This window comes from Convolutriloba macropyga, chromosome 15 (assembly GCF_964194025.1).
Source record: "Convolutriloba macropyga chromosome 15, txConMacr16.3, whole genome shotgun sequence".
NCBI lineage: Eukaryota > Metazoa > Xenacoelomorpha > Acoela > Convolutidae > Convolutriloba > Convolutriloba macropyga.
Genome location: NC_134482.1, coordinates 27,200,916 through 27,226,509, shown reverse-complemented (window position 1 = coordinate 27,226,509; position 25,594 = coordinate 27,200,916). Strand labels below are relative to the sequence as shown.

Sequence of the window (25,594 nt, the reverse complement as noted above, 5' to 3'; positions counted from 1 at the left end):
AACTTTCCATTACGACGCAGAGGTATACCCCAAAATTTCCGCCTTAGTAAAATTGGTTCGAAAATTAGATACGTACAATGAACGAAATTAGGAGACATCCTTTGTATCTTACTTTTCGCAAAGGGGGTTCCGCCAATTTTGCGAAATAAAAGAATATTCGGAACGAAAAGTAGGTTAAAAGTCTTGTAGCACGTTTCCGCTCAATTTAGGTATTTATTATTCGCGCGCATTTTGAACATGCGATAAGCACTTTAATAAAGATTTTATTGAAGCTTTCAAAGCTTTAAAGAGCTTTAAATACATGCAACCACAAAAACTGATTTTTTCCCCGAAAAATTCCTTGCACATCAAAGGCTTTGTATATCAATGTGGGACTGGTCAATTTTAAATATGTGGGACTGGCCAATCAATGTGGGACTGGTCAATGTGGGACTGGCCAAGTAGTATTAAATAGTACTAATAAGTAGTAATAAGTAGTAATAAAGTATTATACGTAGTAATAAAGTAGTGATAAAGTACTACTAAAAGTAATAAGTTAGGTTTAATTAAATAAGTAGTAATTAAGTTAGGCTTAATTGCGGTTTATATGCGAAATCGAGCTACATTGCGTGCGAAAAATTGATGCGTGCAAGATGCGTGATACAGGCCGTGGGCAAAATAGGTTATAAAGTTTGTACTTGTATTTCGCGGCTAGGATTAGGGCACTTTTGAGAACACGGGTTGCTAATTTCTCTTCCATTTTGCCGATTTCTGCTAAAGTAGCTATTTTCCGCAATATTGTTCCATTTTCAATGTATTAACTTTGTAAAAACGAACACTAGATACACGCATCGGGCATATCTGCCCGTGTCGATTTGGGTATACCTCTGCGTCGTAATGTCCAAATTTGGAAGACCAAGCAACAAATATTTGTTAAATGTTGCGGTATGTTTGGTTTTCAACGTACGAATGCTTTGGTATGTTGGGTTTAGTCGGTATCGTCGGTTTTGAACGCCTGTTTTGAAACATTTGGTATTCAATGAATTCTTAATTAAGAATTGGCCAATTGCAAAACGCTTTTATGGAATGATCGAGCTGTGTCTTAGAGAAATGAAAATCAGATTGTTTTTTTTGAGGTAAAAATACCGTAAAATAAAATGCTAAATCTGCAAGAGAAGCAAATTCTCAATTGTTCAATGCAGTTCTCAACGCTTTAATGGACAACTTTGACTCTACGAAAGTGGATAGGTCCAAATTCATGGAAGCTCTTTTTTCACCACTTCTAAAATTGAACTTGACCCCGGAAGAGAAGGAAGTCCTCTCTATCATGTATGACGTCAACAGGGACAAAAAAGTACGTCAGAGTAAAAACGTAACCAATTTTTGTTCTGTTCTCAAAACAATTGCTGTGTCTTCTGTTGTTTACGATTATCTCGGTTTTCAACAATTCTCCAAGAATGCTATTTAAACCTTGATTTTGGTAAACTTTAACTGAAACGGCCAGAACATTGGTGTAATGGATATTTAGCGCATTCCTTTTTGCAAGTAAGAGATGCTGGTTCCAATTCAGTTCTGCTCAATTATCACAGAACTCGCGCCTGTTTCATCCCCCCCCCTCACAGAGACGACACTCGCTTCCAGAAACGAACTTCCCTCGTCTTTTTGACATTACTTCTGGAAGATGTTGAAGTATTTTGGTATAATTTTTAGGTGGAACGAGACGAAGTTGGGTCACTGTGTCGTGAATTACTGGGAATATACTGTATGAAGAATTGTGTTCAACCTAAGAAGACATGGTGTCGGATTGAACTGCCGAGTGGAGACTATATCTCTTGCAATAAACAATACTACAGATTAAGGTATGTTCAAATTTTAGTAGCTTTATAGAATAAAATGAGGGGTCATATGAGGATGTTGAAAAAATATGAGTTTGCATAAGAGATAGATTTCAAAGCAATCATATAGAACAGACATGATATCTAATTCAATATTTTTGTATTCCAATAGACCTAGTCATTCAACATATAGCATATAGTTTACAATTTTGTGTCTTACTATGTAATTTTTTATGTCAATGCATGAATATTTCAGGATCAGAAAAGATTATACAAGACACACCAGGTTGAGGTGTCAGAGCCAAAATACCCTTAAGGGGCATGTTGGCAGTTTTTGGATATTAGATTTCTGGGACATCTTTAAAGCTTCGCATGACATTCTATTCGAATGAGATTCAACTAGTTTCAAACTGTCATCCCGGTTAACATGAAAAGAAAACGGAAAGATGCATCTTCAAATCAAGAACGGACCAATTTGGTTACAAATGCTTTTTCCTAATGTTTGAATTGTACTTTTTATTCACCTTGCAACCACTTTGATACAAACAAATGTGTCTGATTCAATTTTTGGGAAATAAATAAATATTGTTTTAGCGTTGAACATCCAATCGAGAAAGACTACGGGGAAGGCGGTCATCCTTCGGGCCTCGAAATCAAATTCAAAGAGACATTTGAATACGCTCTAGCAGAGATCTTGACTTCCCTCCGTCTGACGAGGCGTCAAGAACCAATTTCAAAAGAGTTCATCTACTCCGCCTTGACTAAATTTCACGTTTTGACCTCTAAAACCAAAGCGAGTTTGGACAAAGCCGTGTTTGGAGGTCAAACGTTCCCTACTTTTCAAATGCCAGAAGCTGTGAAGAAGTTCAAAGAGTGCATTTTTTATGTTCACTCGTTAAGGTGTGTTTGTTTTTTGTTGTTGTTTCATGTTTTTTCATTGGGAAAATCGATTCAGCTGTCCCCATTAAATAATAAATAAAAGCAATAGTGTTCACTAGCAAAAATTCGTGGGAATTATAACAAAAAGCGAACGTCACAGTGTAGAAGTTTAACATTTGATCAAAGATCAAAACATCCATATAAAAACACTTGAGGGCATCAGTTACCCTGTCGCAATATCATAATATTGAGCGCGGGGGGGGGGGGGTATTTCAATTTGTGCACATTTTTAAGCTGAAATTTTGACGACAGCCATCCAGAACTTAACTATCGTCTGATTTTCTTACAAGAAAATCACTTGATGCTATTGATTGTTGAAATATCGCTCAATAAGTGTTAATGCAATCAGAGGTGCTCGTTAATGATCACACACATCGAGACGATTTTCATTCATGATCAGATTTTAGCTCGTTCATAATCCGACTTCGGAAAAACTCAGAGAAAAATTCAACTTTATTTTAGGTAGGAAATAAACCCCCAAGAAAGGTAGACTTATACCAAGCAAATATTGTCCATATAATAAAAAGCCACTTTAAACCCCCTCCCCCGTATATTTTTAACTGTCTGATAATTAACACACACACCTCAACATGGACAGTGTTATCTTCAGGTACCCCCACGAGGTCTGGAGTCCTTTGACGACAGAGCAGAGGGGAATTTTCTGGTTGAACAACCACACTAAAGAGGCGTACGGATCCCTGCCTCCAATTTATGTGCGACTTCTGCAATACCAGATTAAGGATAGAGATGAAAAACTTAAGGTATGTTGCCTTCAGACGACCTTACACTTGAAAGAGTTGTAAATATACAAACAAAACTGCATTACAGTTCGATCTTTATTCTTTTTTTGTCATTTGCTGAATCTACAGAGTCGAAATATTTATCAAAGCTTAGAATTTACAGGAACTTATAAAGTAAAACATTTATAAAGTAGTGCACATATTATTACAGGAGTGGAAAAAATTCAACGTTCAATTTGGGCCAAAAGTTTCTGAAAAAGGGTTTAAAGATGTGTAGTTAATATAGTTTAAAAATTGCCAACAAAACATTAGAACATGGCAATTTATAATATTTGCCAATATAACATTCGAAACATTGCAAGTATTATATTGGCTTTAGTCTCCGAGAAAAGTATGTCCTATAGTTGACATAATTATGTTGTCTATTAAAAGGCTGTTCAGGCGGTGAGTGAGTTATTTCAATACGTTCTTTTTTCAAAATTTCAGCATGCCGTCTCCCATTGTAGATGATATCACTTTCCATTGTTCGACCCACCTGTAAAACTGCTTCCTATGTGTAATTCCTATCAATTGTGATCAAAACCTCCTATTGGTTTCAGAAAAATCTATATTAAAAAAACACTGGCCAACCTAAATAATTGATAATCTCTATCGCCGTATTCAGTATTCACACGAGCGTTCAATTAATAGGAATCTTTTTCGCTTATGTCTCCTCCCCCTCCCCCCCCCCCCCCCACCTCCAGTAAGTCATGCACCCCTTAGTTACAGATCACATAAAATTGCATAGTAAATCATTCGTAAAAAATATGGAATGCCGTTGGGGGTGCAAACAATATGCACTAAACTAAGCGCTGGGGGGGGGGGGGGGTTAAAAACATCTTATCTATTTTCAATTGGTTGTTCCCTCTCTCTTTCTCTCTCTTTGATTCCAAATACTGTCCCAAAACTTGACCCATTTCAGCGAAGTACAGTTTTCATCCTGTAGATTCTATGATGTATCACTGTATAACTACGCTCCTTGATTTTTGAAAAGGAAATCGAAAATTTATCCTGAAGTACAAGATTTTTCAGAACAATTTTTCTGTCTATTCTGTTATAACCCCCCTTTCAGATCGTTCCCTGATTACCCTTTTGTTGTACACAGGTAGTTCCTGGTCTTCGTAAGCGTGAAGAGGATGCTAATCGACTGGAGGTAGAAAACGCGGCCCAAAAGGAAGAAATTGAGAAGATGAAAGAGCATATCACGTTTCAAGATGCCAAACTAGACAAGGCTGAAAAAGATGTGGAAGCATTACAACGAGATCTTCTGTCAAGGTAGTTCTTTCGATTTTTCCTCTTTGTTTTCTGTTTGTGCAGGGTGTTCAGAAACTATAACCCTTAGAGGTTGCCTTTTTAAAAATGAAAATAACCTGGGGTTATTGTAATGGTATTCGATATGTGAGCTGGAAAACTAAAACAAAAACAATTTTTGATGTGATATCAATTCATGAAAAATACCTTAAATTCTATTGTACAATATAATACATCAGAGAATTTTCCAACATACGTCTCAAGTTTGCCACAAACATTTTTTTGGAGTTTTGAACCTTAGGAGAATAAAATTTTCATAAATGCAATAAACTCAATTGAAAAATTGTTAACCGATATAAAATTAACAGATGTAACAACCTATGAAAAAGACAAAGAGAAGTTGACAAGTTATTTTAACCTGCTCAATAAACTCAAAAACGACAGCAAGATAAAACTCCAAAGTGCAATACGAGTCCTTCACAAAGGAGTGCAATATAAGACAAAAATAATGAAGAATGAGAACAACTCCGAGCAGTTCGAGAGGCAGAGGAGATAGTTAAAAAAGATCTGCTGGCATTATTGGTAAACAATCCTTGCCCCGACCGGATTCCAAGTCTATATCAGTACTAGGCAAGTCTAAATCCAAGTCTTATTTCGTTTTCCAGAACTGGGCAAGTCTAAATACAGGTCTTACCAGTCTGACAAGTCTTAGCCAAGAATTAGATAACACTTAGAAGTTGATTCCCAAGTCAAAAGCAACTTTCAAAACTCTCCAAAGAAAAGCATAGGAAAACTGTTTTATAAAGGAAATGTCTTCACTGTAGCTCATGCATGCTCTACAGTGTCCTCGAGATTTTGCCGCCTTCGCATAAGGTACAAATGTATCCGTGACAATTTCGCTAAGTTGCTCAAAGAGATTTGCGATAATGTTGAAGTGGTTTTTTCCTTCAAATTCTGAAATGTTAAATCAGTGCAAACAAAAATAAAACTGATGAAGAGACCCGATTTTAAAGAAATTTAACAAATGTCTCGAATCCAAAGTCAGTCAGATTTTCGTTGATAACAATTTTGTTGTTGTTTGCAATTCGTTTGCAGAAAGTTGAACAACAAGCTTAATAGATTCTCGTAAACATCTGGAGATCATTAAAACGTTGAAGTAGGGTTTTAAAAAACTGATGCCGGAAAAACCCTCTGCAGCCCATTGATCTTTGCATGCACCAAATGTGCTGGCTCGTCAACCTCGATTTTATGGCAGAGATTGGCAATCAGAATAATTGAGAGGGGAGAGAGAGAGAGAGAGAGAATTTTCTGCTCGGACGTGATCACGTACATCAGAACAAATTGAGATTTGGGTCGTTGCATAACTTCGTACTCTACCTACGTGGCTTGTGCTCATTGTGCAGGCATTTGCAGTAGAGTCATTAATTGGAAATATTATGGAAAAATGGAGACTGTTTTGTTTTTGACGAATTTAAAGTTTTTTGTTTTTCTTTGTATACTTGAAGCAGCTTATGATGTGTAATCATTTTGGAGTTACAGCAGTTGCTGATGTTAACTGTTGCCAAATGTCAAAACCAGGTAGGTCAAATAGACGGGCTGCCTTTTGTGGACCAAGTACCTTTTAAGAAGGAATCTCCTTTTTAGTTGACAAAAATCGAATTGTTACGGTTTTTGTCAGGTTTTTCTTGTTAATTAAATTGGAAGGCGAAAAAAACTTCTACGAAGCTCTATGTTAAACAGAGTAATGAATTGCAAACAATTTTTGCTGAATAATTTCGCAAAATATATTGCTGTGATCTTTTTACCCGCTGTAGCGTATAAAATTCAAAAGTGATGGGACTTGATCTTCCTTAATTGCTTAAAGAATCAGAGAAATAAAAAAAAACAGACAAATCTCTGTTTTTTTAGGTTTTTGTTTATCCCAAAACATTGAAATCTTATTGAAATTCTGGTAGAAATTTTTTCAAATAAAAATGCCTTACAGAACAAAAGGAAGCAATTCAAAAAAGAGTTTTCAAAGTCATTTTTTCACGTTTTTGAAGCTTTGTAGAATTTTTCAACCAAAATTTTATATTTATTTCAAACATCATTTGATCATAATAATGGTTGCTTTGGAAAAAAAATTCAACTGCCAACTGTGAATTAGTAAAGAGGAACGTTAAAATGTTGATAAAGTCAAAGCAAGTTGATAATTCGTGTCTTTCCCATTATTACCCCTCGAAATTATAGCCCCCATTATGGTATAATTACCATGATTGGGGGGAGGAGGCTATAGATTATCTGACCCTTAAGCTGGCGCGGGGGGGCATAATGGGAAACACCAGATAATTTTTAAACTTTTCTCATGATATGGCATTTATTTAACTCTTTTCTGTTTAAAAAACTGACAACTCGTGCCTTTTTTTCTGTTGATTGGAAGTGCCAATCAATTATCAACTAATGAGGATTTTTTATGTGGAGTTCATTGGAAGTGTCAGAAAGAACCAACAAATAATGAAATTGAAAAAGGAACAGGATTTTACTGTTTTTCTCTCAAGATATTCTGTTTTCTGTGTCTAGTATACCCGAATTGGCCTTTTTCTCTTCAGATCCGAGGAACTATCGGGCAAGACAATTGACGTCATGCATTACAAGAAGACCCAAGCGAGTTTAGAGAAGCGAATTGAGGAGTATGAGAAGATCTACACACAGTATGAGTTGAACAAGGAGCTGCTCAAGTTCAGTCAGAGGACAGTGAAGGAGAAAGAAGAGGAGATCAAGAAGAAAAATGAGGATATTGAGAAACTAAATGACACAATCACAGATCTCGAAAACCAAAGTATGATTTCAAAGATGACTTTTTTGAGCGTTTGCTGCTCATCGAAAAAATAATTTATTCACTGACTTTTTAAACGTTTTTTTCTCGGATATTCATTGAAAAGTATTAATATACAATCAGTTTTTAAATAAGTCTGAGGTAGTTATAGAAGAAAACCACAATCTTACTAAAATCTAAGGACTAAAGTGCTTGATAGAGAAACAAGCAATTTTGAATGAAATTATAAGAAAATAAAGCAAAGCCCTAATTTTCATTGAAACCGTGTAAAGTAAAACCCGCCAGATTTTCAAAAATTATCTTAATTCGGGTGTGTTGGGTTGAGATTTGCAATTATTCATAGAAAATTTCTTTTCAGTTCAGTTCCTGATGACTGACAAAGAGAAGTTGTTGAATGACATCAGAGAGGAGGTGCGACTGAGTGAGGAGAAAGAGATTAGATTGGAGGCCATTCCAGAGTACGAGAAGAAAGCCAGGGAGGCTGAAGATAGGACACAACAGGCTGTAGAAGAAACTATGGAGAAAGAGCAGGTAAAAATGAAAGGTAGCTTTTCGGTTATTAGTAGCTACTGAACTCGATAAATACGAAATTAATTGAAAAAAACACTATTTTTAATTTAAATCGTGGTTAGTAAAATGTGCAAAACCCAAGTTTTTCTAAAATTATCATAATTCAGATGTTGTTTTGAGATTTGTCATAATCAATGAAAGTGTTCTTTTCCAGTTCACCTCCTGATGACGACTCGATAAATACTGAATAAATTTGTTCATTAATGTGTTGCTGTATACACACTGAACTCAGCTGTTCGTAGGTTCTAACTGAATGTAACCAATTAAAAAAAACACTTTTGGTTTTGTCGGAGCATTTTTTAACTTGCAAGCTCAGTGAGCCACATCATGCCACCGACTGATCTGAATCGTTCAATCTTTATGATCTCCAATAATCCATTCAATAGTTCTCTCCTGTTTTTTGAAGAAATATTGTCCGCCTAATAAAATTAACGAAAGTTGCTTCATAATAAGTTGATGAGCTAACCCAAAGTTGCCGGCTCTGATAGTCTTGTCCTATATTGCCATATACTATCGTTCGAGTTACTTGTTATGCATTCTCGCAAGCAATCTCTTCTTTGGCTTTAAAATATACCGTTTCATCTCGCTAATAGTAGGACAGTTTTCAATAACGCGAAGCAAAGCGTTGCTCAAGAGCGTAGCGCAGTATGCACACAGCAAACATCCTTTGAAATCTTATTTTATTTACTGTTTTTTTCATATTTATTTAGCAGCAGAGTTCTATCTGCTAGCTCAATTGGAATAATCGATTATTCTTATTATGCAAACAGATAAATCCGGTTAGTCATGAACATCGTGGCGAGTCTTCAGTTGCATATCGTGTTTTTAAAGGTCATTTCCAATCTGGAGCAGAAGATCACTGATCAGCAGAAAGAGATTGAAGACTGTCAGAATGAGTTGAGAATTCTGCCTGAGATCACTCAAGACACCAAGTACCTCTCCTGTCAAGTGTGGACACTGCGTCGACTGCTAAGTGGCAAAGATGAGATCATTCGCAAACAACTCAACCAGGTACTACCCTCTACTCATTCGTCCATTTTGTAAGCAGTCGCATATAGTCATTGTCTGTTTTTTTTATATATAAAAAAATAAAACTGCAAAACATGTTATCGCTTTAAACTACTGGACACGGGATAGGTTTTACCAAACACTAAGAACATTGGGTAAGTTTAGAAGAAATAGAACTGACAGGAAAAGCTGACACATCAGCTTGTTGACGCTGTTTTGCGTCTTTGGCGGTCTATGAACCTTCAAGAGCCTCATAATTTCAGGCCACATGTACAGAAAACTATTTAGGCCTTGATGGTCTTTTAATGCAATTTTCACTGGATCTATTTTTTGTCTGCCATTTGACTTTTCGTCCTGAAAACTGACAAAGCCCGGGGGCATTAAGTTGCAGTTTAGCTCTCTGAGAGCTATTGTTGCGGTGCAAGATTAAATTAATGACTTGCTGAATTGCTTTGTAACGCTTTCTGCTCATGAAACTTGAGCTCAAAAAACCAAGTGAATTTGATAATGTCGTTTGAAAATAAGAAGTTTGATTTCAAGCACGTGATTATTTGTGGTTGCAATTATCATCTTTCCCGGCTGTTGCTAAAAGTTAAAATTCTATCACGTTGATTGGAAAATAGACACAGCTAAGTCACTAAGTTTATCTAAACAGCCTATCAAACTCGCTGAGGTAGAAATTCAATGTTTCGAGGGAAATCTGAAGTGTCTGAACAGACTTGCCCTTTCTTCCAAGGCTAGTTTCCCAAAGTTTAGTTTCAAGCAACAATCAAATAGAAGCTCTCGTCAATGTCTGAGAGCCATATTTGCCCAGTTTGTCGATTGTTGAGGCTGAGCTTTCTCAACAAACTTAGGAAAATGCATCAGCATAAAAACTGCGATAGGAAAAATATTTTTGTATTAGTTGTCTATTATTCATCGTAATAGTCCCAGTTTTAGTTATAGTTACTAGTACAATCATAGTAACGTGACGTGGAGAAAAAGGGGGAAATAACAAAAGCAACACAACAACATACAGCAAAAGCAGCCACAGAAAAGGCTTTCATCATATAACTAAGCAAAATATTGCAACAATAAACTGACTTGAGCATTAAAAAACGTGTTACTGTGTCTTGCGTTCAAAATTTTCTTGAGCAGTAAATTGTTGCTTTGTCTTCTATTGGAAGTTATTCTTGAGCAGTATATTATTTCTTACTGTGTCTTGTATCTGCGAATTATTGGAGCTGTAATTCAACCGTTACGAACCTCAGCTTCTGGTATTTCAACGCGTGAGTACAAAAGCCCAAACCAACATAGGTTCAAGTTTAAATATTTCTACATAATTAGGTCTTAGACATATATCCTTGTCTTCGATTTGTTTTTCTAACGGATTGAACTGGTATACATAAGATATCCCGTATTGTGTGATCTGTAGCAAATCCAGTCCGATTCGATACTGGAGAAACTAAGATTAGCAAATACGTGCGAACTGAGTTGCAATGCAGCGGTAAGAACACAGCGGATATACAGTTACAGAGGCGAACTTCAAAAGACAAAATATGCGGACAGATTTTGGAACCACTAAGAACGAACTGGGTGGTTTAAAGTTTTCCTCGTTGCTAGTAAGATTAGCAGAAAAATACGAGCTGAATTTTAATGAAGCGGTAAGAATACAGCGGATATACAATACAGAGGCGAACTGCAAAAGACAAAATATCCGGACAGATTTTGGAACCACTCAGAACGAACTGTTTGACGAAGATCGTCACGAATCTGAACGACTAAATTTCTTACAAATATTGAACGCAGATTGGTTACCATACTTTCGCGGAGAAACAAACATGACGGATCAACAGAATCAAACCATACAGTTGACAACTGATGCAAACCAACTGCCGCTAACACTTCGCAGTCTGTTTTAGAGTTACAGAGTTTCCTAACTGTTGAAAGTGGAAACCCAGAAAACTGGCAAAACCAATTGCATTAATATGCAGTTTATCTCTCTGAGAGCTATTGTTGCAGTGCAAGATTAAATTAATGACCTGCTGAATTGCTTTGTAATGCTTTATAATCAAGAATCATAAGCTCAACCGACTAAGTGATTTTGATAATGTCCATTGAAACCATGAAGTATGATTTCAAGCACGTGATTATTTGTGGTTGCAATTATCATCTTTCCCGGTTGTCGCTAAAAGGTAAAACTTAGGTCACGTTGATTGGAAAATCGAAACAGCTAAGTCACTAAGTTTATCTAAACTGCCTATGAAACTCGCTGAGGTAGAAATGTTTCGAGGAAAATATTAAGTGTCTGAACAGACTTGCCCTATCTTCCAAGGCTAGTTTTCCAAAGTTTAGTTTCCAGCTACAATCAAATACAAGCTCTCGTCAATGTCTGAGTGGCAAATTTGCCAAGTTTGTCGATTGTTGAGGCCGAGCTTTCACAACATGCTTAGGAAAATGCATCAGCATAAAAAAATGCAATAGGGAAAACATTTTTGTATTAATTTACTATTAGTCATCGCAATAGTCCCAGATTTAGTTTTAGTTGCTAGTACAGTCATAGTCACCTGACGTTGAGAAGTAGGTTGAAATAAGAAAAGCAACACAACAACACACAGCAAAAGCAGCCGCAGAAAAGTTTTTTTTTCATATAACTAAGTAAACTATTGCAACAATAAACTGACTTCAGCAGTAAAAAACGTGTTACTGTGTCTTGCGTTTAATTCATTCTTGAGCAGTAAATTGTTGCTGTGTCTTGTATTGAAGCTTATTCTTGAGCAGTAAATTTTTTGTAACTCTGTCTTGTATCTACGAATTTTTGGAGCTGTAATTCAACTGTTACAAACCCCAGCTGCTGGTATTTCAACGCGTGAGCACAAAAACCTAAACCAAAATAAATTTGAGTTCAAATAGTTTTGCATAAACAGGTCTTAGACATATATCTTTGTCTTCGATTTGTTTTACTATCGGATTGAACTGGTATACATAAATAGATCCCGTTTTGTGTGATCTGCAGTAAATCCAGTACAATTCAATACTGAAAACACTAAGATTAGCAATTAGTTACGAAGTGAATTGTAATGCAATGGTAAGAACATAGTGGATATACAGTACAAAGGCGAACTGCAAAAATAAATAAATCCAGACAGATTTTGGAATCAGTCAGAACGAACTGGGCCGTGTAAAACGTTCCTCCTCGCAACCGATTGGGAGAGCAGCCGCTACTCTTGGCTCGCCAACATGGACAGTGAAACACAAACTGCTGTCCAACTCGACAATTGAAGTGCCAAGGCATCAACGAATAAAACAAAACCCAACAGAAAATTTACGCAAAGCCAATTAGGTAAAGTGCACTAGAAGTTGAATAGCAAGGCTTAATTTAAAGCAAATAAACAAATGCACTGTGAAGATTCAAGCTACAGTCCTAAAGTACAAACGAAGTGACTCCGTCACAGAGTCAAGACATTTTGCATAGACAGATTAGCGACTGCCGAAAAAAACTCGAAGCAAAAACTCAGGAGGGCCAGGAGCTAATCAGAAGCAACGATAGATCAAGCAAAACCAAGACCAATTATCAACAGCTACTGAAGCTTGACGAGTCTCTTTGCAATCTTCTTCGGAAACGAGCAATTTTTCTTCTTGACCAAGAATTGTTAGAAAGTCACGAAGCTGAACGACTAAATTTCCTACAAACATTCAACGCAGATTGGTTACCATACTTTCACGGAGAAACAAAAATGACGGATCAACAGAATCAAACCTTGCAATTGACAACTGATGCAGAACCGACTGCCGCTAACACTTCATAGTCTGTTGTAGGAGCTTTCCAACGAACTGTTGAAAGTGGAAACCTAAACATGGGCAACGATTCAAAGGCCTCCTCTGATAAACGAGCTAAAAAGCAGAAAAACTTGCGACTCTAGAGAAAGATTTTGCATCAAGAATGAGGTTGAAGAAAATTGAATTCTAGTTGAAAAAGAAACAGCTTGAAATGGAGATGCAAATTTTTGAAAAAAAAGGTGCACTGAAACTGGAATAAGAGAAAGGAGCTCTTGACGCAAGAGCATAAGATTCTAATGATAGTGCAGCCCATTTTATTCGAAGTAGATCACAATTCAATTGAAAAACCTGAAGAACATAGGTAATTTCGGTTGGCTCAATAACTCGGATAAACTCTCCAAGTTCCAAGATTATTGTTTCGAGCGTGCGAAAACCAGGATCGACAACAATTATACCAGGGTAAGCTTCAATCGCGAAGGGTACTTAATTGACGGTCAGCAAGCGGAGAGTGTGCCAGCCCAGCCCGCAAACAAGACGGGTTTAAGCGCAATAAACCAAGCAGTAGTAGTCAGCTACCTAAGTTGAATCTGACTACATTCAACAGAAACCCCCAATAGTGACCGGAGTGGTCAAATATATTCTACGCAACAGTTCGCCATCGCAATATACCGTGCTCAGGAAAAATGAGCCACTTGAAAACTTTGTTGACAGGTGAAGCAAAGTCAGCTATATCAGGAATGGGCTATTCGGTAGAGTTCTACAATCAAGCGTGGGATCTCCTGGGACGGAAGTTTGGGCGACCTTACCTAATTGTTGACGCTCAGCTAAACACATTGCGCAAACAACAACCAACTTGAAGGCACGACCCAACGGCTATAATTAATTACTCAATAACCATCAGCAACCTAGTTAATGTACTGAAGCAATACATTTATGAGGGCGACCTGCGTTCAAGTTCAACACTGCAAGTGGCAATTGAAAAACTTCCTACGAATTTGAAAGAAAGATGGTTCCTCTTCGTTGACGGGTGCCAAAAAGATAGAGCCGACCTCATTCTCCTTGAAAAATGGTTAGCTCGAATGGTTTTTGTCCATGAAGGAATACCATCAACGGAGAGCGAACGAACGGAAGGTGATTGAATAAAAGCTAACAGGGTAAATGATTCTCAAAATCGTCAAACTTTAATGCGAGTTGCAAGGTAAAAGAAACAAAGCCAGCACAAAGCGATCAATGTCCGCTAGCAGACGGGACCCATCATATTTGGAACTGCCCAGTATTCAAAAACATGAACATTAACGATCGATATATATAAGTGAGAAAGCAACATTTACGTTTTGGTTGTGTGGGAGAAGGACATGCAATCAAAGAATGCAAAATCAACGCGTGCGGTATAAATGGATGTACCAAAAAGCACACCCGTTTGCTACACTTGGAAAGCCAAATTGACGAGGGCAATCACGCAGTTATTGTGAGCGCTGCACCAAAAAATCAAAGTAACGAAATTACCAGCTTCCTTCAGATAGTTCCCGTTTCAATCCAGAGTGCACGCAACTGACTGAACACTTATGCTTTCCTCGATAGTGGTTCAACGGTATCATTCATCGATCAAAAGCATCAAGAGAAGTTGCAAGCCCAAGGAACCGAGGTTACACTAAATATGTATTCGGCACACACGGAACGAAAGATCTGAAGACCGAAAAAGTCCCCTTAACAATAAAGGGACTGCATTCAATGGTGCATTCGCTTGAAGCGTTTCTACATCCCTCGATTTCATTGAGAAATGCAAACTATGATTTCAACAAACTGAAACAAAGTTTCGGCCATTTGCGTGTACTTCCAGACAAAAGTTTCAATTTGATGGAAACTGGAATTATTCTCGGTCAAAATGCCTATGAACTACAGAAGGCTTCCGACTACAAGATAGGAACACGAAGTGAATCTGTCGCTGTTTTGGCGGAAAAAAGATGGGTAGTCATTGGACCCATCAAGGCCAAGAGAGGACAAAAAGTTTGTCATTTCGCCAGCACAGAAGATAAGGAAATGACAGAAAACATTTAACCCTGGTGGGACATAGAAATCTTTGATTCCAAAATAAATATTGTAATTCAATCAAAGAAAGAGTAATAAGCTCAGAAGTTCTTAGATAGCACTAAAAAATTTACAGGCGAGCTGTAAGAAGTACGCATGCTCTGGAGTGAACCAGAACCAAATCTTCGAAGCAACTAGAGCTCAGCCTTAGGTCAACTCTACTCACTGCAAAGAAGATTCCACCGAAACCCAAAATTGAAAGAATTGTATCAACAGTCAATTGATACAGATGTTGAAAAGGTGTTTGTGAAGATCCTGAACACATCGAAAGTCAAAGGTACTTTTGGAAAGGAATGGTAATTACCACACCATCCAGTAGAAAACCCCAACACACCGGGTAAAGTTTGCAGTGTTTGCAACGCTGCAGCCAAATATAAAGATGTATGCCTAAATGACAAGCTGTTAGCCATACACGATCTATTACCCGAACTGAAAAAGTGGATCACCAATTGCAAAAAAGTCACCAAAGAAATCTCTGAGGACTTAAGATCAACCAGCGACACAAAGCAAGTGGAAGTAGAACTTAGTAAGGTGGGTTCATCCGTGTTTGAACTTCTGTGGGCTGTTACTGAAGATTGTTTTACAGGTATGCAGAGGTACTGGCAAAAAAGTTGAAAACCCAATCACCTAAAGGAAGATCGTGTCTCCTGTTTTTATCAGTGTTTGATCCTCTTGGGCTGTTCGCACCATTCAATTTTCACATGAGATGACTTCTAAAGAAAGTCTGGACCAAAAATGGGGAACATTGGGACAACTCTGTAAAACCTTGTGAAGAAGGGGACCTTCTGAAATGGAAAGACCAGCTTCAAGAAGTAGCAGAAACCAGCCTTGACAGAAGATACTTCAGCACAGCCAAGAGCAAATGGGAACTTTGTGTGTTTGCCGACGCATCTGAAGACACAATGTGCGCAGTGGCATACCTACGTTCATAGCCCAGAGAACTCTCAGCAGACTTAGCATGTGTAATAGGAAAGTGCAGAGTCGCACCGATGCAATATATTTCGATACCACGTTTGGAATCACAAGCGGCAGTCATGGCAGTGAGACTGCCAGAACAGGTGGTTAAAGAACACGAATCAGAGATTCAAAGTTGTTAATTGTGGACAGACTCTACAAGAGTTCTGCAATGGATACACGGCTCTCACCGCATACAACAAGTGATTGCAGCAAACCGAGTTGCAGAGATTTTAGATACAACTTACGTTTCACAGTGGAATCATGTGTGGTATCAACAATCCAGCCGACATCGGAACAGGAGCCATTGATGTTGATCAACTCAAGAGAAGTGAATGGCTCACGGGGCCGGCCTGGTTGAAGCAACCAGATAACGAATGGCTTGAAAGTGTGAATTTAGAAATTGCCTCCGACTAACGAAACGAACAAACGGCCTTCATATCTACAACCAAAGAAAAGAAACGCATCATTAAATGGGACCGATTTAGCAATTTCAACTGACTGATTGTAAATACAATGGCGTATGTGCAGAGAGCATTGAGCAAAACGAAACCAGCAACAAAAATAATTGGCATTAAAGAAAAAAAGCCAAGGCAACCATCTTCAAATTACTACAGCAAGAACAGTATGCTGAAGAGAAGCAAGCTCTAAAAGTTGAAAAGGAAATTCCCAAAAGCACCAAAATTCTGCAGTGTTCGACCTTTATTGACGAAAGGGGACTTATTCGTGCCAAAGGCAGAATAGGGAAAAATCAATTGGACTTCAATGTAAAGCATTCTAAATTGTTGCATTGAAAACATCACGTTGTCGAAATATTCTTGCGTAATGAGCGCAAAGACTACAACTATAAGGGAGCTGAAAATGTTAGAAACATTATTCAGCAACGACTCTTGATAGTTGGCGTATTTAATGCATTGAGTTCAATAAAGAGTAAATGTATCAGCTGCCGAAAAAGCAAGCACAGAAAATAGCTCCCGTAATGGCAGAGCTACCTAAAAAAAGGCTGGATGCTTCAACAGCTTTTGCAAATGTTGGAGTACATTACTATGACCCTTTTACAGTAAATATTGTGCGCAGAACTGAAAAGCATAGGTGTTTTTTGTTCACATTTGTAACAGTACGAGCCGTACACATAGAGAGAGTCCCAAAGTTGGATACCGATAGTTATCTGAACGCAATTATGCGGTTTATAGCTCGAAGAGGTAAACCGTTAAAAATGATCATTGAAATCGGGACAAACTTCTTTGGAGCAGACCGAGAGTTCAAACTGTATGTCGCGTTATGGAACAAAGACAGAAGTGAAGAAGATTTGGTTCAACATGGGATCAGATGGAAGTTCACCCGCAGCACCCCACTATAAAGGAGTGTGGGAGAAATTGGTTAGAGGTTGTAAGAAAGCAATGTATGCAGTGTTGGGGAACCGATCAATTACTGAAAGTGTTCTCTAAGCCACAATGTGTCCTGTGGAGCAAACACTAAATGCTAGACCATTGACGCCAGTTAGTTCTGACGTAAGCGATTTGGAAGCCATTACACCGAATCATTTTCAGCTTGGTAACAAAAATGTCTGTCTACCAAGTTTACCATGTGCAGAGGAATTCGTTGATAATCGAAAACACTTTCGACAAACACAAACATACTCGAATCTCATCTGGGACAGATTCCGAAAGAAGAATCTAACAATTTTGAACAATCGAACCAAATGGAAATGCGATTCTGATAGGAATCTGCACAAATGTGATCTCAAATGGTTGGTCGAAGATAGTGACAAACGAGGGTTCTACAAACTTTGTCGAGTTACAGAAACTATCAAAGGTTCTGACGGAATAACTCGATCGGCAACGGTTCAAACAAAGGACGGAGTCTACAGGAGACCTTTTGTGAAGCTCGCTCTAGTACTACCAATTGATGGAGATGTTTTCACGAAGGAAAACAGGGCCGGCGATGTTGAGGCTGTACTTTCACAAAGTGCGAATGAAAATGCATCAGCATAAAACTGCGATGGGGAAAACACTTTTGTGTTAATTTTCTATTAGTCATCGTAATAGTCCTAGTTTTAGTTATAGTTACTAGTACAGTCATAGTCATGTTATGTGGAGAATAAAGGGGAAACAACAAAACAACATAGCAGCACACAGCAAAAGCAGCCGCAGAAAAGGCTTTCTTCATATAACTAAGCAAAATATTGCAACAATAAACCGACTTGAGCATTAAAAAACGTGTTACTGTGTCTTGCGTTTAAAATTTTCTTGAGCAGTAATTTGTTGCTGTGTCTTGTATTGAAAGTTTTTCTTGAGCAGTATATTTTTTGTTACTGTGTTTTGTATCTACGAACTATTGGAGCTGTAATTCAACTGTTACGAACCCCAGCTTCTGGTATTTCAACGCGTGAGTAAAAAAGCCTAAACCAACATATGTTTAAGTTTAAACATTTTTGTGTAAACAGGTCTTAGACATATATCTTTTTCTTCGATTTGTTTTACTATCGGACTGAACTGGTATACATAAAGAGATCCCGTATTGTGTGATCTGTAGCAAATCCAGTCCGATTCGATGCTGGAGAAACTAAGATTAGCAAATACTTGCGAACTGAGTTGTAATGCAACGGTAAGAACACAGCGAATATACAGTTACAGAGGCGAACTGCAAAATACAAAATATCCGGACAGATTTTGGAACCACTAAGAACAAACTGGGCGGTTTAAAGTTTTTCTCGTTGCGACCGATTGGGAGAGCAACCGTTCAATCGATTGTTTTCAATTGTGATTACTAAATGGTTAATTTTGAAAGTTACAAAATTAAATCAGTAGGGTAAGTGCCATTGCTAAACTCGCAAAAATGCAGCTGCTTGTCAAGGTGATGCTGCAGCTTTTGCTTTTAAACTAACGATACACATTGAAGGCGACCAGGAAAACAAGTGCTGCACAAGATTCGGAAGAAATCACTCCAGTGCGTAACTTTTTAATACCGATGCATAATATTGTTATTAAAGATCGAGCATTGATTTTGGCTCTATAGAACACCGATAATCCTTTTGTTTTTTACAATCGCAAGAGGCTTGCCCATCGGTATCAGAGTTTATCAATGTACTGAGCGAAGATTTAATTTTTAACTCAAATTATAAAAACACCACATTCATATCTATTTGAAAGAAATTTGAAAAAGAATTAAACCAAAGGGCAATAAAATTGAAGGTTTTTATAAACAGCTAAAATGTTGTATGTAATAAAATTCTGTAAATTAAGCTGCGAAATTAAGAAATAAATGGCAAAACCAGCTTTTCTGCTGACAAACCTTTTCAAAGTCAATCATAGTGATAGTTGAGGAAATGAACTTTCTGTTACCATTAATGTGTAGCATTGTTCCTCTAATTGATAGCTCGATTTTTATCAAAAATTAAGTTTATAGTTCAGCGGCCAATTCTTAATCCACCTACCTATGATTAACTACTCTCTTTTGCGCTATTTAGTTTCCGGACGTTGTTTGCTCTTATGGAGAACGCTTGAATTTTTGAATCATTAACTGAGTTCTTACGATTTGAAGGGTCTTCATGGATTTAGTTTTTTTGATTGGCCAGAAATCGGAAGAAATTGAACTAGAAAGGGTAAATAAAGTGTTAAAAATATGTTTCGGAGATGAATTGCTAAGAGCAGACAAAAGAGTGGTTTTTGTTCTTTCGAAATAATGCGCGAATTGTGCATGTGAAAGAATATTTATCAGGTGAAGGTTCAAATGCACAATTTTTAAATTTGATCAAAATCATTATATCTTGATCGAATTTATTTGCCTAATATAATTATTAAAGGTGATAAAACACTCTTTCGTCGGAGATTCAATTCATCAAAATCTCGATAAAGACTACTGTATTGGAAGACATCATTGCAAAAACTGCATCAAACTGGCAGATCTAGTAACATTTTTTGGCAGGTCTTAGTCTAAGATTGATCACCGAGAAGTTTTTGAAACATAAAATTATTAAGCCTAAAAGGAGCGCAATCGATTTAGTATATAAGTAGGCTGAACGAAAATTATGTTAAACGAACTTTTTCCGAGCTTTCTATGCCAAATAGAACGTATTTTATGTGCACTTAATTTTTTTGTAAGGCTTACATGGTTAAGAAATTACGTATTATACTTTTCTCGCTTTGTTTAAAAAGCGTTGCTCATTTACGCGGTAACATTCTCCGGCCCGAAAGGAAATGTTGGGAGGATCGGTACAAGCTTAACGAGAGGGCGGACAAGCGATCCGAACGACGTGCGTACGACGACGGAGCGGGCGACGCTGTCGGAGCCGTAACGGAGTTCCACAATCCGAGCGGTTGGGTAGTAACCCCTAGGGTTGGTTTCCTCAACTATCCAAACCAAGTCACCGGTCTTAAGGTGTTGCTCGGCAGAGTGTCGGTTCAGCGTCGGTACGTACTCTTTGATCCAACGGGACCAGATCACCTTAGCGTACGACTGCGCACGGGGCGTAACGTTTACGATGCTCGAACTCATTATTGCCGACAACAGACGAAATACCGATAGAGTGTTCTCCTAAAAGAAAGTGGTTGGCTGTTGAAGCATTCAAATTGCACGGATCAGCGCTTACGGGTGTTAAAGGACGCGAATTGAGGGCATTTTCCACGAGACAAAAGGTAGTATGCAGTACCTCATCCGTGAGGCGACGCGTGCCAAGAATAGTATACAACACGCGCTTGAAACTGCGTACCAACCTCTCCCAGATACCACCTTGATGTGGAGCGCTGGGTGGATTGAACCTCCACTTAATGCCCTTATTGGCAAGTTCGGCAGCGATGTTAGGCGTATTCCATTTTTCCACTCATTCACGGAGCTCTTTCTCCGCTCCAATGAAGTTCGTACCGTTATCCGACCAAATCATAGCAAGAGTACCCCGACGGGAGACGAACCACTCAACTCCCATTACGCAGGAACTAGTGTACATGGACGGGACAACTTCAAAATGGACAGCACGAGTGGTGAGAAAAGTGAAGAGAAATCCCCACCTCTTCTCGGTAGTCCGACGAACTGTGACGTAGAATGGGCCGAAGTAATCATCCCCGGTGTTGGTAAAGGGAGGAGACTGGTATGCGAGTCTCGCCTTTGGGAGGTCTGCCATGATAGGTTGAATGATTGCTGCACGGAACTTTCTACACAAGACGCAGTTTGATTTGATGGAACGCAGTGTGGAACGTAGTTTTAGGATGGCATAACGTTCTTGTACCTTTGACCTTAAGTAATCGATGCCCTGATGATGGTTATTCAAATGGGTATGCCGCAGAAACAGTTTAACAAAGGTATGACGCGCATCCAGCACGATAGGATGCTTGGTGTCAAAGTCAATTTCCACTAGCCGTCGGAGTCGACCAGAGGAACGGATGAGACCATGAGGTCCAATAAACGGAGTAAACTGAGCAATGCGGCTGCTCTTCTTAACGGATTTGTTGTCAAGAAGATCCTTCCTTTCAGTATTAAAGGACTCTCCTTGAACCAAGTACTGGAGATGATGCTCGGCTTCGTCAAGCTCAACAGGGTCGGCTATGCTGCCGTCTACGGTACGGTAACTTTCATGAGATGGTAAAAGACGGAGCACATATGCGGTGACACGAAGTAATTTTTGATAAGAACTGAACTTATCAAACGGGATTAGATTAATGCTTTGTTCCTTAGGGGGCTTGGTTACGGATGCGGCTAGAGATGAGATGGAGTCCTCTTCTTGTTCTTTAGTTATAACGCCGAGCTTGATGTTGTCAACGACGTCAGTATTTGGTACAAAAGGGAATTGCTTAGTTCTCAAGAAGTCAGGACCCCTCACCCAGCTACTTGATTGCAAAATTTCAGCGGACATACCACGCGTGCCAGCATCTGCCGGATTATCACAAGTGGCGACGTGGTTCCATTGGTCAACGCTTGTGTTCTCCAGGATTTCACTAACCCGATTCGCAATGAAGATGGGGTGTTTGTTTGTTGAGTTTACCCACTGCAAGACGATTGTACTATCTGTCCACATAAAGACTTTGTCCACAGTAACCGTTAATGCTCGACAGATTTCCCTTTTTAAACGGGCAGCGAGGAGAGCGGCTTGTAATTCCAACCTAGGAACTGTCATTACCTTCATAGGTGCAACACGGGCCTTGCCCAAGACAAACGCCAGCTGTGTTATAATCTCTCCGGAGGTGCAAGTTACTTGAGCCCTAAGAAAACCTACTGCACTGAATACGTCTTGCGAGCTATCACCAAACATGCGGAGTTCAAGATGTTGGAATGGTCCTGAAAAGTAACTTCTCGGTATAGTGATCTCAGCTAACCGCGGCAGTTCAATCCACCAGGCAAGGAATCTGCCAACTGTGTCTTTAGGTAACTCGTCATCCCAACTCTGTCCATTGACACGACAAATGTCTTTCAAGATTAACCGAGCACCAACAGTGAACGGTGCGACAAGACCAATTGGGTCGTAGACCTTTGACCCAAGACTTAAGACCAAGCGCTGTGTTAAAGTTTTCGTGATGGTGCTGTTAGTACCCCTACTCACAACCAGAGTATCGCTGTTGTGATCCCACTTAAGCCCAAGCACGTGCATTGATACCTCCTTTGATGAAACGATGACCTTCGGTTCAGTGGATTGAGCAGACCCATCAATTCGGTCAGCCAGATCTGGTACATTGCTCACAAACTTAGTAAGCTTGAACCCACCTAGATGGAGATATGTACCAATTCCTTCGACCTAATGAGGGCCCTCTCGGGGGATTCCACTGATCGGATTCCAAGTAATCGTCCATTTAGAAGTTCTCAAGGACTGCTTTCGCAGCTTCTGGGTACTCCTTAGCATTATCGCGTGCCGTGCGCTGAAGTGCGTAGTTGGCGCAGGTGGGCGAATCGTTTGCCCCAAAGATGTGGCGCGTATACTGGTGTACCACAACATTTGATGTGGGGTCCTCCCGCCACAGAAAGCGCAATGATGGTTGATCACATGGTAACACTCCAACCTGGAGGAACATTCCCTCGATGTCGGCGGATACGGCAAATGGATGTTGTCTGAACCGCAGGAGTACATAGATTAGGTTTTGCAGTAAGTCAGGTCCGGTGAGTAATGACTTATTAAGAGATGCGCCTTGGAATTTAGCTGCTCCGTTTAGTACCCTACGGACCTTGCCCGGCTTCTTCGGATTGACAACCGGATGGTGTGGTAGCTACCACTCTCGTTCCGAGCGACTTTCCACCTTATGAGCATCTTTGACCTTTACTACATAGCCTTTGTCTAAGTCCTCTTTCATGGTATTCGAGTACTTTTCCCTTAAAGTCTGGTCTTTTGCAAGCCGTTTTTCCAAAGATTTTAATTGAACAAGAGCTGAGAAATAATTGTTGGGCAGTTAGATGTTATCTTCAGCCCATAGTTTTCCGACATTGTACCTTTTTCCATTGTGCATGGTGCTGTTTTCAAGAACTTCATGCGCATGTGCATCCGAGGAGGATCGTGGGTCTACTTGCTTAAGTGCGCCGTACGACTCCATGTCGTACCAAGATTTTACCTGACTAGTGAGTTCAAAATTCTGCTCCATATTGGCTTTGAAACAAGTCGAGACTAAACCTGAAGACGACGTTAGAGGGCCGCTTAGAACCCAACCTATGGGCAAAAGAACAGCGAAGGGCGAGGACTTCTCGTCGGCGGCGAAGAACTCTAACGGGCGGATGGCATGATGCACATCCTGTCCAAGTATCATCTCGATGTTTCCATAGCAATATGTAACTGGGTCTAGAACTGCTAGGTGCGGGTATGTTTCCTGAAGTGCCTTAATGTTAATGACATCGGCGCCTACATTTAAATCTTCTTTTACGTAAGGGCCGACTTTAAATGGTTCAAATGCTTGGTTGTCGCGTGGTGTTACAATTAGTTCAACTAACTTAGTGTCTACAACCTCCTCGGTATTTATAACCTTGACTGTTAGTTTCAGTGGTGTACCGTGCAAACCAAGTCTATTTGCAAGATCATTGGAAACCCAAGAGTTACTGCAAGCGGTATCGCACAAAACTAAAGCCGTGGTATTTTTACCAGAAGAGCTCTTCAACTGTAATTCAGTCACCTGAAGGAGGCCTTTCACATTACTCACAGATGACAAAATGGTGGTCTTACTCGATGATTGGACACAAGGAGGTTTACTTTGATTGGCGCCAGCATTAGAATTACTGTTGTTGTTGTTGTTTGAAGGGGATTTTGATGGATAAACCCTCTCAGCTCCATGATGAAGTGTATTATGGGAGCTGTTGCAACCGTCCTTCCTGCATTTTCTAGGATTTGGGCATTGCCTGAACGTATGCTTTTCTCTCAAACATGAGAAACACAGTTTTGCTTCCACCACTACCTTTGCTCGCCGAGTGGGAGACTTTTCTTTAAATACCCTACACTCCCAGATGCGGTGGTTGCCTTTACACACAATGCAGTGAGGGGTTGGAGGCGTTGCCGTTGTTTAGGCTGGTCTTTGAGTGCCCTTGGTTTCCGTGTTAGCATCGAAAGTTTTTGAGGCTACTTTGGTCTTTACAACTGAGTTGTTGTTATCCTCAGTTCTTGCTTTCGATGTAGTTTGTTTCAATAAATCATGTGCCTCGGCCTTCTCCTTCAACCAATCAATGAAGTCAAGGAGTGTTGGCTTAACCCAATGTTTCTTCACTGTGAAGAGTGACCAAGACTCTTTCAGATTGGGCGGAAATTTTTGCACAGCCGTGTTGAGAAGTGAGGCGCTCTTAAGGTCTGAGTCATAAGGAAGTGATTTAAAGACCTCAACAAGACTTGAAATTGTTGCAGAACAGTTTATGATGTTATCACTATTGTGCATCTTTAATGGAGGAAAAGAGCTGAGTTTGTCTAAGTGTGCACTGATAACTGCCTGTGGTTGGCCAAACTTACGCTCGAGTGTATTTAGTGCGTCCTTATAAATTAAACCATAGTATGCGAACTCAGCGATGGCGGTTTTAGCTTTTCCAGTTACAAGAGTTTTTAAATATGTTAACTTGACATCATCAGTGAAGGACTGTGCGTCTATGGTGCTTTTAAATTGTTCGAACCTTCCGTGCCACTGCAGTGGATCACCATTGTACTGTGACAATTTCCACTCGGGCAGTGGATCGTTCTTCTTACAAGTAATTGCCTCCGCCAACTGCTTTATCAAATCCGCAGAGTCCAAGGAAGGAGCCGAAGGTGTGGGATGCGGCGGGCCACCCCAACACAACGGGTTCGGAACGGTAGCTCCATACGTTGGCGGAATGATCAAGGTGGGGGCGGTACCTGTGGAAGAACTAAGTGGATTCGCTTGCATGAAGTCTGATGCTACGTAATTTTGAGCGCCTGCTGCTGCTTGTACATGAGAGGAGCGGAGCAATGTAGTGATATGAGGGTTGATTAATGGGGCCGGTTGTGCGTTGTATAAGTCTGCAGATGTACGTACAAGTGGTACTGCATTAGTTGGGACTGCTGCCGGAAAACGCTAGACATTTGGATCCGGAGGAGCAGGAGTTGCGTGGGTTATAGGGACTAAAATTTGGGGCTGAAAACTCTTTTGTGGGGGTGGTGGATGAATTAATTGAGGTACAAAAACGTTTGCGGAGGAAATGAATGGTGCAGG

General features: G+C 39.4%; 1 protein-coding gene across 2 annotated transcripts in view; it reads left to right on the top strand.

Moving 5' to 3' along the window:
- Positions 1-1,185: 1,185 nt before the first annotated feature.
- Positions 1,186-25,594, top strand: part of LOC142354498 (uncharacterized) — a 50,577-nt gene continuing 26,168 nt past the window's right edge. The window contains exons 1-9 of one of the 2 annotated variants that reach the window (XM_075406814.1): positions 1,186-1,333; positions 1,690-1,838; positions 2,409-2,714; positions 3,364-3,514; positions 3,926-3,937; positions 4,638-4,807; positions 7,372-7,601; positions 7,957-8,129; positions 9,000-9,179. In XM_075406814.1, coding sequence (XP_075262929.1) covers positions 1,196-1,333; positions 1,690-1,838; positions 2,409-2,714; positions 3,364-3,514; positions 3,926-3,937; positions 4,638-4,807; positions 7,372-7,601; positions 7,957-8,129; positions 9,000-9,179 — 1,509 coding nt within the window. In that variant the 5' untranslated portion in view covers positions 1,186-1,195. The remainder of the gene's footprint in view (positions 1,334-1,689; positions 1,839-2,408; positions 2,715-3,363; positions 3,515-3,925; positions 3,938-4,637; positions 4,808-7,371; positions 7,602-7,956; positions 8,130-8,999; positions 9,180-25,594) is intronic. The other variant, XM_075406815.1, reaches the window with a different exon arrangement.